The following is a 16,176-nucleotide window of genomic DNA, read 5'->3' on the forward strand; positions in this document are numbered from 1 at the left end:
CAGGTTTTCGCACTCTTAGTGCGCCAGGACACACCACGGCCTTGCCCCCAACTCGTCGGAATGAGACTGGAGGCGGGTGCGCCGGGAGGCGGGGGCAGGGAGGGGTAGCGGCCGGGGGCGGGGCGATGGCTGAGGTGAGGGGCTGCGCACCGCACCAGGATCAACACCGATCTCAGTTCCGAGGGGGCGGCCCTGGGGGGTAGGGGCGGGAGCTCGGCCGGGGGCGGGGCCGTGGGTAGGGCTCCCGGGCGGGCGAGTGGGGGGCTGGGGCCCCAGCAGCTCAGCCAGAGTGCTGCGCAGCCAGCCAGTCCGCCTGTCAGGCCGCCTCCTCTCCAGCCTCCCGGCTTACTGCCCTGCGGCGCCCTGCCCTTCCTTATGCTGGCACCCCCAGTTCCAGAGACTGCGGTCCCCATGTCCCAGGCGGAGGCCGACCTGGCCCTGCGGCCTCCGCCCCCTCTCGCTGCCGCTGGGCCGCCCCGCCTCGGGCCCCTTCCTCGCCGGGCGCGCCGCTTCTCCGGGAAGGCTGAGCCCCGGCCGCGCTCCTCCCGTCTCAGCCGCCGCAGCTCAGTCGACTTGGGGCTGCTGAACTCTTGGTCTCAGCCAGCCTCACCCGTTCCGGAGCCCCCTGATCCTCCGGACTCCGCTGGTTCCGTCCTCGCCAGCAGCTCACCTCCTAACTCCGAAGAGCCCCCCGAGGGCACGTGGACTGGGGGAGCCCCGGTGAAGTCTTCAGACTCTGCATGTCAGGAGGTCGCGTGCTCTGCAGGAGGCTCGGGGTCCCGGGAATCGCCGAGAGTCCCCGAAGCCGCGGCCCAGGAGCGGCGGCGTGAGCAGGAGGAAAAGGAGGACACGGAGACCCAGGCTGTGGCAACGTCCCCAGACGGCCGATACCTCAAATTTGACATCGAGATTGGACGTGGCTCGTTCAAGACGGTGTATCGAGGGCTGGACACCGATACCACAGTGGAGGTGGCGTGGTGTGAGCTGCAGGTGGGGCTGGGCGCCCCCTCAGTGGCACCTTGAGATGGGACCCTTTGGATGTCTTGGGATGGGAGACCCAGGGGGCAGCAACAAGGGGGAATGTATTTTTCCAGTCAAATGTCCAGATACTCCTGTCCCACTTGCTCTGATGATCTGTGGATCTGGCTGATCCTGGGCTGCAGAGAGAGAAACTAAGGCAGGTGGTGTGTGGTGGCGCCCCTATGGGTTTGGACATTCTCACCTTAAACTCACCATACTCAACCCTGAGAGGTGGAAAGCAGGACGGGAAATTGGGTCTGGAGCCAGTTCGGGTCTGAGGGATGGCCGGCCTCACCACTTCCCCTAAGTCCCGAGACCCTCAACCTTATCCCGGTCCTCCTGCTCCCTCAACCTGGATCTTTGCAGGAGGCTGGGATGATGGAAGCCAGGAGGTGGGGCAGGTTCCTCTCCACTTGCAGAAGATTTGGAGCTGTTATGGAAGGATGAGGCCCTCCCAGGCCCCTTCTGGAGCAGTCAGACTTCTGGACTTCTCCACAGTTAGGGGAGGGGGAGACGGGGAGCTCCAGCCCAGGTCTGAGTCCGGTTCTGCTGCTCATCCCACTGCCTACCTGGGCTCTCTCTTCCCAGACCCAAAGGCACAGAGCCCCTTGGGCTTTAGTGGGGTATTAGTTCCGAGGGCTTTCCTCCATGGGGGAGAGCCCAGTTAAGTCCAGGCGAGCAGCTTCGTATTCAGACTGGGGGACAGAACCTGGGGGAAGGGTCCTCCCCTGGAGCCCTGGCACTGGGCTTGCCCCTTGCTCCTGCCAGTGCCGAGCCCAGGCTCTAGGCCAGGCAAGGAGTGACAGCCAAACTGGGTGGAGGGGGTAAGGGAGGAAGGGAGGGAGATGAGACTGGGGCGGGACGGCTATGGGGTAGGGGGCGGGCTCCTGGCTTCTGCCCCTTGATCCTTCCTCTCGTTCTCTGTACCTCCCTCTGCAGCCCTCCCGCCTCCTGTCTGGTTTTAGCAGTTCTCAGTTTCTGAGGCCAACCCCCTTGCCGGCCCCAGTTCTCTGCCCGCCGTCTGCCCGCCCGCTGCCTGCCTGCTGCCTGCCCGCTGCCAGTCCCCGGGCGCCCCCTCCCGCCTCACGGCCGGCCGGGGCGGCCACAAAGGCGCTATTGAGCTCAGGGCTCCTGGACCGGGCTGCATAAAGAAGCTTGTGTCCAGAGGGGGCTCCAGGGGGCGGCCCTAGGCTCAGGATGGGCGTGTCCTTGGAGCAGCCCGAGGGGGCAGACCTGGAATTCAGGGACTACAGCGGTTCGGGCGAGTGATCCCACCCACCCAGCCCCAACCGACAGCTTCCACCCTCACCTCTCCCAGCCCCGCCCTTTCAGTGGGGGTCCTGGGCCTGACAGACCTTGACCCCCATCCTCTACCCCACAGACTCGTAAACTGTCTCGAGCCGAGCGGCAGCGATTCTCGGAGGAGGTGGAGATGCTCAAGGGGCTGCAGCACCCCAACATCGTCCGCTTTTATGATTCGTGGAAGTCGGTGCTGAGGGGCCAGGTTTGCATCGTGCTGGTCACCGAACTCATGACCTCGGGCACGCTCAAGACGTGAGCTCTGCGCCTGGTGGTGCTGGGTGGTGGGAGGGCTGGTGGTGGGAGGTCCCCACTGCTTCTGGAACGTCTTCCAGGCTCCTCAAACTCTACATCCAGGTCCAGCACCAGGTTAACTATCTCTCACCCACCCCTCCTGTGTCCCTGCCTAGGTGAATGGCGGGGTCCACTTAGCACTCCAGCCAAAACGTGGACGTCTCCCCCATGCCTTCTCTCCACTCTGTGCATCCCCCTTCCCCTATGAGTCTCTCTCCAAGTCCCCCCTTACATCTCCGCACTCAGCTTTCACTGCCCCATCTATACCCCCACCTCGCTGCCAACTCACTGGTCTGGAGCCCTGCAGCCTGCCCCCCCCCCCAAAAAAAAGGGCCCACCTGCCCTCCTCTCCGAGCTATACTATCTTCCTGCAGTTTGGGGGTTATCTCTCCCCATTGCAAAACTGACCTTATCACTCCCCTTCTTAAAAACCCTTCAAGATTTCCCATGGCCCTCAGGATAAAGTCCACACTCGCTAAACTGCTCACAGTCTTTTCTAGGATCCAGTCTAATCTTCAGCCTAAATTCCAGACAAACCAAATTCCCAGCACCTCCTCCCACCCTGCCCTGTGCTTGCTGTCTTTTTGCCTTTGAGCATGGTGTCCACTCTGCCTGGAAAATCTCCATCTCTTCCCCTTTTCACCCTTGAACTCCTCCTCATCCTTCGAGACGCAACACAAAAGTTATTTCCTCTGTGGAGCCCTCCCCACGCCCCCCCCCCGGGCAGTTAGTCATCCCTTCCGGCTTCCACAGCACCTTGGCCTCAGCCTATAACCTCACTTCTACCTACCACACCTCCCGAGTTAGTTTCTCCCTGGATCTGGGCGCGGACCAAGGGTTAGATGAATGCTGGCATAAGACGCTTAGGCAGAAGTGTGTGTGTGTGGGGAGGGGGGCTAGGGGTAACTTCCCAGTGAGGGCTCCCTTCCTGCCGGTGACCCTGGTTATGCGCCCTCCCCCAGATACCTGAGGCGGTTCCGTGAGATGAAGCCCCGAGTTCTTCAGCGCTGGAGCCGCCAAATCCTGCGGGGGCTTCATTTCCTACACTCCCGGGTACCCCCCATCCTGCACCGAGATCTCAAGTGCGACAACGTCTTTATCACGGGCCCTACCGGCTCTGTCAAGATCGGGGACCTGGGCCTGGCCACACTCAAGCGGGCATCCTTTGCCAAGAGCGTCATTGGTGCGTCCCTCCAGAAGGGTCCTTGCCATTCCTACCTCCCCCACGTCAGAAGAGAGCCTGGGGCCCCCCTCCTCTCATGGAGTTAGAGGACTACGGGGAATATGGGGAGACCTACGGCATCCTCTCTCCCCCATACCGCGGTGGGGAAGGATCTGTCACTTGTACTCCAGAAATCGGGGGCTGCCTAGAGGCTATGGTATGCCCAAGGGGGCGGGGGAGAAACACGAAGCCAGAAGGGAGGCTCTGCAGCCTGACACCAGTTGTGAATCCTACAGGGACCCCGGAGTTCATGGCCCCGGAGATGTACGAGGAAAAGTATGACGAAGCTGTGGACGTGTACGCATTTGGCATGTGTATGCTGGAGATGGCTACCTCCGAGTACCCTTACTCCGAGTGCCAGAACGCCGCACAAATCTACCGCAAGGTCACCTCGGTGAGAGGAGGCGGGGAGCAGAGGGAATTCCAGGTCCCCTCCCATTTTCCTGTCTCAAACAGCCCGCGGTCAGTGCCCTTTCCCTTAATGAAAACAGGCTAGGCACAAAGACGCACTGGTTTACACTGAAGGATGTTGGATGCACACACGACCCCCCTCCAGTACAAGCTATTTAGAATAAAGATGTGTGTGGCGCTCCCTAGAGTTTACAAACCATTTGATTTCTAACCCCTCAGTCAATCCTTCCAGTTGTCTGCCTACCGCAGGGTGAGCAGGGCAAACACTGCCCAGCGTTTTACAAGAGAGAAAACTGGCTCAGAGGCAAACTTGTTCAAGGTCACACGGTGGATATGTGGGGGATCTCGGATTCAAATCTTCCAGTAGCAATCGCGGTGCTTTTGCGACTGCACCACGTGTTGCTGTCTCTGGCGAGTGTGTGTGTGTGGGGGGGCGGGGGGGCGCGTGTCAAGCCGAGAGCTGGGGCGCAGAGTGCTGGAGGCTCATGTAACCCCTTCCCCCAGGGCATAAAGCCGAACAGCTTTTACAAGGTGAAGATGCCCGAGGTGAAGGAGATCATTGAAGGTTGCATCCGCACAGATAAGAACGAGAGGTGGGAGAGGGGCCCACGGGGGGACTGGGGCGTGGGTTGCGGGAGCAGGGGGCGGCAGGTTTCAGCTCAACAGTGCGTGCCTTCAGGTTCACCATCCAGGACCTTCTGGCTCACGCCTTCTTCCGCGAGGAGCGCGGCGTGCACGTGGAGCTGGCGGAGGAGGACGACGGTGAGAAGCCGGACCTCAAGCTCTGGCTGCGCATGGAGAACGCGCGGCGTGGGGGACGCCCACGGGACAATCAGGCCATCGAGTTCCTGTTTCAGCTGGGCCGGGACGCAGCTGAGGAGGTGGCGCAGGAGATGGTGAGCGGAGCCCAGACTGTTCGGCGGGTGGGCGTGTGAGGAGCGCAAAGGTGATGAGAAAGGGGCCGATCCACTCTTCTCCGGCACCGACTGCCAGTGTCTCCCTTCCTCCTTAACACTGGCACGCACATCCTGTGTTCAACACGTTGAAGATTTCCTTTTCCAAAACAGACCCTGGGTCCGCCACCTTCCCACTTGACTTCTTGCTGACCCGATGATCCTGGAATACCCTTTCCTCCACTTTATCAACCTGTTTATTTTTCTCTTTTTTCGTCTCCCACCCCACTTGGTTCTTTTTCGCTTTTTTCCGCCATGCTCAGAACCGTCAATTTCAGGAAGCCTATCCCTCTAAAGTCAAAATTAAATGCTGCTTTTTGCTTCAGCAGGTCCTCAGTTACAGGACCCATCACCATGAGTCTCGTTTTATACCAGGATATATTTCTGTTCTTCTCCGCTCTTAGACTATAAACTCCTTGAGAGCAGAGACTGTGTTTTATTGATTTTTCTGTCTCTGACAGTGCTTGGCACGTGGTAGGAGGTCATTAATCGCCCTTATGTACAAGGCTTAGAGCACTTTCACATGCATTTGATTGTTGTTACCAACCCTGCATGGAATGATTTTGTCCTGATTTATTGATGAGGAAGGGAAAGCTCAGAGAGGTTGAATATCTTGTCCAAGGTGCCAAGCAAGGAAGAGGCAGAGCTGGATGTAAACTCAGGTTGTTCAACCTTTTAAGTCAGATCACCCTGCCCCACCTCCTTTAGGTGTTCAGCAAAGCTTGGCATTGAAATGAATAAGGAGAGGATGAATGGAAGCTGGCAGACTAGGAGAGGTACACGTGGGGAGTAGAAGATGTGGGGGCAGAAGCTTGGGGACTGGTTTAGGAAGGCCTGAGGGGGCAGGGAGAGAGTGTGAAATTCTCAATAGAAAAATGGCAGTTGAAAGGGTGGAGGTTTTCAATGGTGGGTCTGGGTCGAGAACCTGAGAAAGTATTTGAAATGTGGCAATAACAGCAGGTCTCCACAGCACTAACCTGAGATCAAATCCTGACCCATGACTTACAGGAATTCTTGTCCTTGTTTGGGGGGCTGCCCTGTGCATTTAGGATGTTGAGAAGAATCCCTAACGTCTACTCATTAGCTCCAGTAGTACCTGCTCCCCAGTTATGACAACTAAAAAGTCTGCAAATATTGCCAAATGTCCCCCCCTTTCCTCAGTTGAGAGCAACAGATTTCACTGTATAACCATGAACTGGTTCCTTATGTCTAAAATGGGGCTGATAAGACCTACTTCAGAAGGTCATTGCTAGGATTTAATGATGATGATGTAAGGAGTTACCAGTTAATAGGCATAGTAGGTAACCAATAAATTTTGGTTCCCTTCCTCCCATATCCTGGATGCCTCAAGAAAGATGGGTCTTTGAGGGGCGGGTCCCAAACTGTGTTCTTCACCCTCCCAACTCTAGGTGGCCCTGGGTTTAGTCTGTGAAGCAGACTACCAGCCAGTGGCCCGTGCAGTGCGTGAACGGGTGGCCGCTATCCAGCGAAAGCGTGAGAAACTGCGCCAAGCTAGGGAGTTGGAGGCTCTCCCCCCTGCGCCAGAACCCCCACCAGCAACTGTCCCCATGGCTCCTGGTCTCCCCAGTGCTTTCCCCCCTGAGCCCGAGGAACCAGAGGCAGACCAGCACCAGCCCTTCCTCTTCCGCCATGCCAGCTATTCATCTACCACCTGTAAGTTACCTTTGACCTTGGGACCTAGGTCCCAGAACGCTTGGCCTTTGCCCCCCACCCAGAAGTTCAACTCAGCAGCACTGTCACTTACCCTACCTTCCACATCAAGCCATGAAACTCCTTCTGGAAAACTCCAGGCCCTTCCTTGCTCAAGTCGCCCCCCTACTCTGCCACCACTCCCCTTTATTTCCCCTTTTTTGATCCCCTCCCTCCCCTACCAGCGGATTGCGAGACTGATGGCTACCTCAGCTCCTCCGGCTTCCTGGATGTCTCAGACCCTGCCCTTCATACCCCTAGAGGGGTGCCATCCAGCCCCGATGAGTCCCATCTCCGCCTGCCCTCGGTGAGAGGGGGTCACATGGGGGGCTCCCAGCCATTCCAAGCCAATGACGTATCTCCCTCCTTGTGAAACCCAACCCCATGACCTGGCCCCGTGTCCCTGGAAATCCACCACTCCTCATCTTCCTTAATTCCATCCTCCTAGTACCTCAGCATCCTTGAAACCATCTCCCTGGATCCCAACAATTATCTTCCCCTGATCTCATGAACGCATATCCTGTTTCAGGCTTTTGCCCTATCCATTCCACGTTCTGACCCTGGCAGTGAATTTTTCCCTGGAGACACGTAAGTTCTGGTATGAGTTGGGGTGCTAGCGTGAGACATACGGAGCGCTGAGGTCCCAGTGTCCACTCTGGCACTCCTTCTGTCTCCTTTCTCTTTTGCAGCTATGTCTCAGATGCAGCATCAGGCCTTAGCGACTCGGGTGAAGGGATGGGACGGATGAGGAGACCCCCAGGGAGAAATCTCCGACGCAGACCCCGATCTCGGCTTCGGGTCACTAGTGTAAGGAAGGGGCACAGGAGATGGGGAATAACCGTCAGGGCCAGGCAGGAACTGTCAGGTGGATGGGGGCGGTCAGCTAGAAAAGGGGAGTAGCAGTGTGTGATTTTCCCAAGAGGCAGCCTCATTTCCAATACCAGACTTTAGGAGCAGTGTCTGCTTCTTGGCAGTCCCAATCTGGCTAGTATTACATGATTGGAGTGGGGTGGGAATACATGATAAGGACAGAGGGCTTGACTTCCTCCCTTCTGCTGAATTTGAATCTGAAGGTCTCAGACCAGAATGACAGAGTGGTTGAGTGCCAGCTACAGACGCACAACAGCAAAATGGTGACCTTCCGATTTGATCTGGATGGGGACAGCCCGGAGGAGATTGCAGCTGCCATGGTGAGGGGGAGAGAGACGAGGACAGAGTGTTTGGGTCTGGGACAAGAGTCTCCCTCCTGATGGTCCCTGGTGCTGAACTCCCCCGCCGCTTATCCAACAGCAAGGGTTTTTACAGCACTGATGGGCAGTCAGTGACACTGAAGACATCTCTGTTCTTGTTTTGGGGGAGATTTGTTTATCCAGTGAGGTTTGGAGCCTCAGCTGGAGAAATTTGAAACTAACGTAGGGTATCCACAAGTGTACAGTGAAGTACATGCTACACACGTGATACTGTGGCTGTAAGTAAAGGAGGGCTGGGGGCAGGAGGGGGAGAAAGTAGGTCTTGACAGATGGGTGGGAATGACAGTGAAGGGTGAAAAGGGCATGTCTAGTGGGGGTACTGAATAAGCAAAGGCATGGAAGTAGGGCGTGACTTGGAATATGGCGCTGGGAGGGCTTCCTGAGGAGACCACTAGAATTAAGGGTTTAGTAGGAGCTCTTCTGGAAGTGAGGTTGGGCATGTAGAGTGGGCCTGGATTACAGATGGCCTTAAGAGTTAGGTGGAGTGTAACATGGTAAGAATAGGTTTTAAGACCAATCTGCCATGGGGTGTGGGAGGGGTGGGGGGTAGGGAATCCAGTTGGCAGGTGGGTACAAGAAGCCAGGTGTGGACTGGAGAGAATGGTTTATGATGAGAGGGAGGAAGAAAAAAGATGAATCTGAGGGTCATTTCAGGAAAATAAATTACTCCACAATTCAGTAATTTATTGACATAGTAAAGTGTACATAGTAGATGCTCAATAAATGGTTGCTGTGTTGCTATGATAGGGCATTAGGGAGAGGGGATATCAAGAGCGACTTGTAGCTAATAGGAACTAATGGGAGTAGACCGTCAAAGGAGAGAGGAAGTTAGAAATGAAAGTAGGTTTTTTAAGGGGTCATAGTGAGCTTCAGTGACAGAGGGACAGGCAAGAGAAGATGCTCCATAGGAGCAGGATATGGGTCAGGCAGGGCTAGAGAGTTGTCAGTACAGAGTCGAGAGTGAAGGGAGATGGACCTGCAAAACCAGAGGCATAGAGAGCCTGAGAGTGTGTCTGGGTGGCTACCCACAGTTCTGGAATGGGAGGAGGGCTAGGTCATCGAAGGACACAGAGATGGAGTCTGAGAGGCAAAAGAAGCCCCGAAAGATGTTAGTAAAAACTGAGTGAGGAGAGAGATTCAAGGAAGTGACATAGGGTGAAGCCGGAGGCAAGGTCAGGCTGGCTTTTGGAGTGAGGGCGGTGGCTGCCAGCCTCTGGGGTGAAGGAGGAAAGGGAATGGGAGAAATTTCAGGCCTCAGGAACTCTCTCCTGAAAAGCTTCTCCATCATGTCATTCAGCTTGTGCCCGGGACAAAGACAAAGTATCTCTTGGCACACAAGCCTATCACCTTCTGTCAAAGTACTTGACCCTTCCAGAATCTTTCCTCCAACCACACTGGTTTCTGAATCGTCCTCTGAAGAGGCTGGGCACCTTTTCACTTCACTTCTGCCTCCATCTGCTCAGAGGTCACTCGCCGTTAGAGTGACCTATTGGGCTTTCAAGCCTACTCAGATCCCAGACACCCACAGTGACCCTGCTCCCTGAACCCAGGATCCACTGCCCTTTTTTCCCTTCTTACCAGACCATCCTCCGCTCCTTTGCAGCAGAATTCTCCTGACACTTAAATTTGATCTGGTTGCTTTTGCCCTCAAATCTTTCCTGGCTATTTGTGGTTACAGAGTAAGGTCCAAATTCTGGAACATGGCCTTTATAAGTCATAGTGCTCTCAGTTATATGTGAGTGCACTATTTTGTGAATGTGCCATGTCTTTTCGTGCCTCAGAGCTATTTATTACTCATACTGTTCTCTCTGCCTGCACTGCCCTTCTCTCCCTGATGAACAGCATGGAACAGAGGGAAGGGTGGACTTTCACGTAAGACCTGAGTTCAAATTTCACTGTTATTTACTAATTCAGTGAACTTGAGCAAGTTTCTTAACCTCTCTGACCCTCGGTTGCTCATCGGTAAAATGCAGGTGATAATACTTATTTTGCAAAGATATTCTGATACATAATTTAGGAGACATTCATATGAGAAAGGAAATGACATAATATGATATAATGTATGAGAGGTGTCCACACACGTTAGGTCCTCAATAAAGGGTTGCTTTTCTTACTCATCCTTCAAGGTTCAGCTCTGTGACACCATCATCCCAGCTCCCCGTCTCCCTCAGGCTGGTATGACCTGCTGTCTCTTTGGAACAGCATTTTTAAAAATTTTAGTTAAAGAACACGTAACATAAAATTTGCCATCTTAACCATTTTTAAGTGTACAGTTCATGAGCATTAAGTATATTCACATTGTTGTGAAACAAATCTCCAGAACTTTTTCATCTTGCAAATCTGAAATTCTGTACCCATTAAACAACAACTCTCTGTTTCCCCCTCCTAGAATAGTATTTTTATTCATCCCTGAATCATAAATACCTTACGTACCATGGGCTGATGTGCAATATATTGAGTTTTGTATATATATATGTCTCTTCTACTAGATTTTGGGCTTCGTCAGGACCAGGAGCTTGTCTTATGCTTCCCTGTATTCCTCACAATATGTAGCAAAAAGCCTGGCATATAGTATGTGCTCAATAAGTGTTTGTGGAATTGAAGGTTACAGTTCATTTTTTGCCTTATTTTGATTTAACTTTGTGGGGGGGGTCGGCGGGGCGTGTGTGGTATACGTTATAAGCCCTATGAGAGCAGGAATTGTGTCCAAAAGCATGAGGCAACGGTGGAAAGAACTCAGGCTTTGGCTTTAGACAGATCTGGGTGCAAATCCTGTGATCTTGTGCAGACTGAACTTAACCTCTTTGAGCACTGGCTATCTTAATTCTATAATGGGGGTGTTAATACAGACCCCAGAAAGCTGTTGTTGGTGTTAAATGTGATAACATATGTAAAGCCTCTGGGATATACATGCAGCCTATAAATGTTAGCTCCTTTCCTCTAAGCTATATTTCTCCTTCCACCACACAGTGCCTGGCACACAGTAGGTATTTACCAAATACTTGTTTTAGGTTGGTGGTTGGCAGAAGAGGTAGTGTGAGGGGCTGGGTTTTAAAGATCTGAGCAGGGGGAGAGGGATGAGTGGGATAACTGAGCCCTCCCTCCCCTTCCTGCTGACCTTTGCCAGGTGTATAACGAGTTCATTCTGCCTTCGGAGCGAGCCGGATTCCTGAGCCGGATTCGGGAGATTATCCAGCGAGTAGAGACCCTGTTGAAGAGAGATATTGGCCCTGTGGAGGCTGCTGAAGACCCCCTGAGCCCCCAGGTCAGACCCCTCTGGATACCTCCAGGGAGAATGGACTCTGCTCCAGGCTTCACGACTCTCTGCCTGATCAGCCGCCTGGGATCTAACTCCTCTTCATCTCTGGGAACCTAAAAACAGTGGCTCTTAGCCCATTTGAGAATCTGATGAAAGCCATGGACCCTTGTTCTAGAAAAATGTGTTCAGTGCATACTTTTCTTTGAACTCATTTTGAAATAATTTCAGACTTACAGAAAGAAGTTGCAAGAATTGTGCAAAGAACTCCTAAATACTCTTTACCTAGATTTGCCAATTGTGTTTTGCTACGTTAGCTTTCTCTTGCTCTTTTCCTCTTTCCCCTCTATGTTATAGTGTGTGCACCTATTATTTTCTGAACCACTTGAGTGAGTTGCAGACATCATGCCCCTTTATCTCTAAATAATTTCAGCAAACACACCTTTGAATTCCTTGAAACTCATCCATGGACTCCTAGAGGTCCATGAGTCCTAGCTTAAGGACACTAGTCTGAAACCTTCCATCTAAGACTCGGCTCTTCCCCACTGACTGTGGGCCCCCTTCTGTCCCTCAGGAGGAGCCAACACCATTGCCTGCCCTCCCGGGCCCCTTCCCCAACCCATCCAGTGGTATGTACTGACTTCTGTCCCTATTCATCCCAACCTTTGGTTGCTCCTGGGAAGGGAGGACTGCAATCTCAACACACCCTCCTCCCCAGCAGAGCTCCAGAGCAGCACCTCCCTGGAGCAGAGCAGCTGGGCGGCCTTCTCCACCTCCCCATCTTCTGGAAACCCCTTGTCTCCTGGAAACCCATTTTCTCCGGAAACCCCTGTGTCCCCAAGTCCCATCTTCCCCATCACTTCTCCCCCAGGGCATCCCAGCCCCTCCACATTCTCCCCTATTTCTTCCCAGATCTCAAATCTCTCTTCACAACCCCCCAGCTCTCCACTTCCATTCTCCCCCAGTGGATCCCAGTTTCCATTCCCATCCTCTCAGTTTCCACAGAGTTCTCCCCTCCCCAGTTCACCCGCCTTCTCTCCCAGTTGTTCCCAGGTCATTCTTGCGCCTCCTCCCTTTCCTCCATGCCCCTCTGCTGCTTCCCTCCCCTCCAGCACAGCAGCCCCACTCCTCTCCCTGGCTAGTGCCTTCTCACTGGCTGTGATGACTGTGGCCCAGTCCTTGCTGTCCCCCTCACCTGGGCTCCTTTCCCAGCCTCCTCCAGCCCCTCCTGGTCTCTTACTGAGCCTGCCCCCTCCCACTCCCCTCCTTGCTCCTTGTGGCCAGGAGAGGCCTTCACCTTTGACAGCTGAGACGGAGAGTGAGGTGAGTAGGAAACCAAAAGGGATGATTGGGGCGGGGGCTCCATTCTTGATGATTTCCTCATGGATCCACACGTTGTAGGCATCCCCAAATCCAGCTCGGCCACTCCTGGGTGAAGCGAGACTGGCACCCATCTCTGAAGGTGAGGCCTCTGATCCCTCACCTTCCCCTGCCCATTATCCTCAAGCTACTTTATATCTTGCCACTGATTTCTTTCCCTCCTTCCATGACTCCGTCCTTGTGTCTCTACAGAGGGAAAGCCCCAGCTTGTCGGGCGTTTCCAAGTGACTTCATCCAAGGAACCAGCTGAGCCTCTTCCCCTGTCATCCACACCCCCGACTCTTTCTGGTTCCCTGAAGCCTCCCACCCCTCGGCTGACCTCAGAGAGCTCAGACACAGAGGATAGTGCTGGAAGCGTGCCAGAGGCCAGGGAGGCTCTGGCTGAAAGTGACCGTGCAGCCGAGGGCTTGGGGGCTGCAGTAGAGGAAGGGGACAGTGGGAAGGAACCCCGAGTCGGGGACAGTCCCCCACCCCTGAGCCATCCCAGCCCGGTGTGGATGAACTACTCCTACAGCAGCCTGTGCCTGAGCAGTGAGGAATCAGAGAGCAGTGGGGAGGATGAGGAATTCTGGGCTGAGCTGCAGAGTCTTCGGCAGAAGTGAGTCTGGGGAGGATGGAGGACAAGAGGCGGACTTGGGAGAGCAAAGTGTGTGGCTAGCCCTCTCATGCTCCTGGTGCATCCTCAGGCACTTGTCAGAGGTAGAGGCATTACAGACACTACAGAAAAAGGAAATCGAGGACTTGTACAGCAGGCTTGGGAAGCAGCCTCCACCGGGTATTGTGGCCCCAGCTGCTATGCTGTCCAGCCGCCAGCGCCGCCTCTCCAAGGGCAGTTTCCCCACCTCCAGACGCAATAGCCTGCAGCGCTCTGAGCCCCCAGGCCCTGGTGAGACTGCCGTCGCCCAGCTCCCATCTTTCCCGAGTCCCCTTCCCTAGTGATCCAGCTTTCTCCAGGCCCTGGGGGTCTGCCTTTGGTTTCTGGGGAATAGCCCCCTCTTCCTGTGGCCCTTTCCCTCACTCCGTGCTCTCCCTCCCCATCCTGCACCCAGGCATCATTCGAAGGAACTCCCTGAGTGGCAGCAGTACCGGCTCCCAGGAGCAGCGGGCAAGCAAGGGGGTGACATTCGCCGGGGATGTTGGCAGGATGGTGAGGGCGGGCCCAAGGGAGGGAGAGCCCAGGGAATGGGAACTGGCTACAGCTTCACCCTCCTCCCACCCTGGAGGTTTCTTCAGTGCTTTTTCTTTTCCCTCCAGTGAATTCAGAACAGGAGCCATGTGTCAACCCACCAGGGAGCTCGTGCTCTCAGAACCTGCTGACCAACACACCTCTGCAAGGAAGACCTCAGCACTGAGGGCGTAAAAGTCCAGAGGGACATGGAGAGTGGAGTTCCATTATAGGGAAGAGCCAAATATTTGCTGCAACTATTTGCTGTGTGTGGATGTAAATTCTGCAGCCTACCATCTTCATCCCTGCCACCTTCCCAGCCAAGAGTCAACCACTAAGCAATCCCACCAAAGTGCAGATGCTTCCAGAGGGCACACTCCCAGCTGGGCAAATGGAGAGGGTGTTCTCACACTAGAATTAGTAGCAGCAAATAAAAATGCTGGAAACTAGGACTCTGAATTTGTATGTCGGGCCTTAAAAAACGGCAAAGGCTTGTGGGATAAGAAAGGGGAGGATTTAGAAGGAACTCTCCTCTCACAATGGGAGGTAGGGGTGGAAGCTGCCCAGCCTGGTTTCCTACCAGCAGTTCATGAGGAAACTGCAAGGTCAGTGATCCACTTCACCAAGCTAAGATCCCATCCAGACGCCACCTATACAGGCAGCCCCAGTGAGAGTTAAGAAAATGACAGGTGCTTGTCCCTCATCCTCCATCTACCTCTCTCTAATGGTGGGAAAAGGCAGTAAAGTTGGAGTAGTGTGTTGTTGTTGAGGGTAGAGGACAGAAGAGTGACCTTCCCCCAAGATGTGGTTCAGTCTCAAACAGCCCAGTGACCCACCATGATCTCTCCCTTAAATCAGGTGGAAAGATCGCACGGAAAAAGTAATTCTAGTTAAACATTTACAGCTCCCTGGGGCAATGCCATTGCTGCAGTTACTGCCTGTGGAGCTTTCCAGCCTGAAGTGTCAGCCCCAACACACCATCTGACTCCAAGAGAGATGACACAAGTTTATTCTCAACCTGACCCCGTGTTTCCTATGGGCTTCAATACTGCACAGAGCTGCCACACCCACTCCCCTAACAGCCCACCTCTTGTCCTTCCTCCCAGACCCTGGGAGGTGAAGGGGATAAACCACAAAGTCAGAAAGCTTGGGAAAAGCCAAAGTTGGATACCTTTCAAACAAGGAAACAAACTACAAGAAGGGCTCAGCCACCACACAGGAGAGCGTGAGGTGGGCAGTGTTCCCTTGATGATGTCCAAATGCATAAATCCCTGGCTTCTTGGGCTCAGTCATCGTCCAAGTTTAGTACGATGGCCAGCAATGCTGTGAGCAGGCTTCAATTTCTACAGGGTCATGGGTCATCATCCGTCATGTGAAGGGGCGCCAGCAGGTAGATGAGATGTGCGATGCCCACCTGGATCAGGGTCCTGATGCCCTTTCAACAGCTCGGGCTCGAGCAGCTTTGACTTCATCCTCCAGCTCATCTAGGAAACGCTCCTGGGACACCGAGTAGAAGGTGTAACCATCTGGGGAGGTGGGTTCAGGAAACCACTTGGAATATGCACATTCCCTTTTCCTAGACTTGCTTCCACCACCGTTGCCGATCTCTCATTTTCCCAAATCAGTGATTTGATCTGCTCTCTGCTCTTCCAAGCCCTGACCCCGACTCCATTATTAAAGAGATATATTGAAAGAGCATCTTAAATGACAAAGTAAGATACATTAAACGCTTGGCTCAGAGTTAGACTTTCACTGCTCGGGCTCTTTCTACCACCCCCACATTGCCCTCCTACTCTGGTCCCTTCCCTTGCCCACATATGCGGTCTCCCGAATCTACAGTCCAGATGGATACAAATAGCTAACACCAGGGCCCCGATGCCCAGGCCGGTCACGATGTTTCGAGTCCGCCGCTGTGGCAGCGTCTTCTGCCACTGGGCGAGCTGCACCTGCCGCATGAATTGCAGCTGCGCGGGAGTCAGCTTCTCCCGAGTCGGGTCGATGCGCTGAGCCAGAGGGGCCTTCTCACTCTTAGCATCGACAGAACCACCAGACCCCGGAGACGCCATATTGCCGCTGCACCCTTCGCAGTCCCGGGACGCGGAGCTCGCTGGGAATAGACCTTGGCCGCCGCCGCGGGGGACACTGGGAATTGTAGTCGCGTTTCCTTATCCGAACAGAGTGAGGCCCTTGGCCTTAGGGGAAGGGCGGAGTAGGCG

The 16,176-nt window shown here is 54.4% G+C and overlaps 2 protein-coding genes across 4 annotated transcripts; one reads left to right on the forward strand and one right to left on the reverse strand.

The window, feature by feature from the left end:
• Positions 1-265: 265 nt before the first annotated feature.
• On the forward strand, positions 266-14,412 carry WNK4 (WNK lysine deficient protein kinase 4). Of its 3 annotated transcripts, none has more exons than XM_074320026.1 (19): positions 266-990; positions 2,402-2,574; positions 3,576-3,796; positions 4,072-4,229; positions 4,751-4,839; positions 4,926-5,142; positions 6,609-6,873; positions 7,095-7,216; positions 7,439-7,497; positions 7,599-7,716; positions 7,983-8,099; positions 11,287-11,424; positions 11,990-12,044; positions 12,134-12,738; positions 12,817-12,877; positions 12,988-13,393; positions 13,482-13,681; positions 13,845-13,900; positions 14,050-14,182. In XM_074320026.1, the coding sequence occupies exons 1-19, from the start codon at positions 376-378 to the stop codon at positions 14,050-14,052; spliced, it is 3,678 nt and encodes a 1,225-aa protein (XP_074176127.1). In that variant the 5' UTR covers positions 266-375; the 3' UTR covers positions 14,053-14,182. The 3 variants fall into 3 exon arrangements, with proteins under 3 accessions (XP_074176127.1, XP_019603252.2, XP_019603253.2); XM_019747693.2 differs by having other exon boundaries at positions 267-990; positions 13,845-13,942; positions 14,050-14,412; XM_019747694.2 differs by having other exon boundaries at positions 267-990; positions 12,137-12,738; positions 13,845-13,942; positions 14,050-14,412.
• Positions 14,413-14,953: 541 nt separating this feature from the next.
• Positions 14,954-16,066, reverse strand: COA3 (cytochrome c oxidase assembly factor 3). The gene is made up of 2 exons (XM_019747699.2): positions 15,813-16,066; positions 14,954-15,486 (listed from the first exon to the last, which is right to left on the reverse strand). Exons 1-2 carry the CDS (start codon positions 16,024-16,026, stop codon positions 15,380-15,382), a joined length of 321 nt encoding a protein of 106 aa, XP_019603258.1. The 5' UTR covers positions 16,027-16,066; the 3' UTR covers positions 14,954-15,379.
• Between the last annotated feature and the right edge of the window lie 110 nt (positions 16,067-16,176).

Source organism: Rhinolophus sinicus, linkage group LG15, assembly GCF_036562045.2.
Source record: "Rhinolophus sinicus isolate RSC01 linkage group LG15, ASM3656204v1, whole genome shotgun sequence".
Taxonomy (NCBI): Eukaryota; Metazoa; Chordata; class Mammalia; order Chiroptera; family Rhinolophidae; genus Rhinolophus; species Rhinolophus sinicus.

What these genes read in the sequence shown, in the direction of transcription:
- COA3 (XM_019747699.2), bottom strand. Translation starts at nt 16,026, where the DNA reads ATGGCGTCTCCGGGGTCTGGTGGTTCTGTCGATGCTAAGAGTGAGAAG. An exon ending in GGCCCTGGTGTTAGCTATTT is followed by an intron (nt 15,487 to 15,812) that starts GTATCCATCTGG and finishes CCACCTCCCCAG; the next exon opens with ATGGTTACACCTTCTACTCG.
- WNK4 (XM_019747693.2), top strand. Translation starts at nt 376, where the DNA reads ATGCTGGCACCCCCAGTTCCAGAGACTGCGGTCCCCATGTCCCAGGCG. An exon ending in CCCATCTCCGCCTGCCCTCG is followed by an intron (nt 7,217 to 7,438) that starts GTGAGAGGGGGT and finishes ATCCTGTTTCAG; the next exon opens with GCTTTTGCCCTATCCATTCC. An exon ending in AGGAGATTGCAGCTGCCATG is followed by an intron (nt 8,100 to 11,286) that starts GTGAGGGGGAGA and finishes GACCTTTGCCAG; the next exon opens with GTGTATAACGAGTTCATTCT.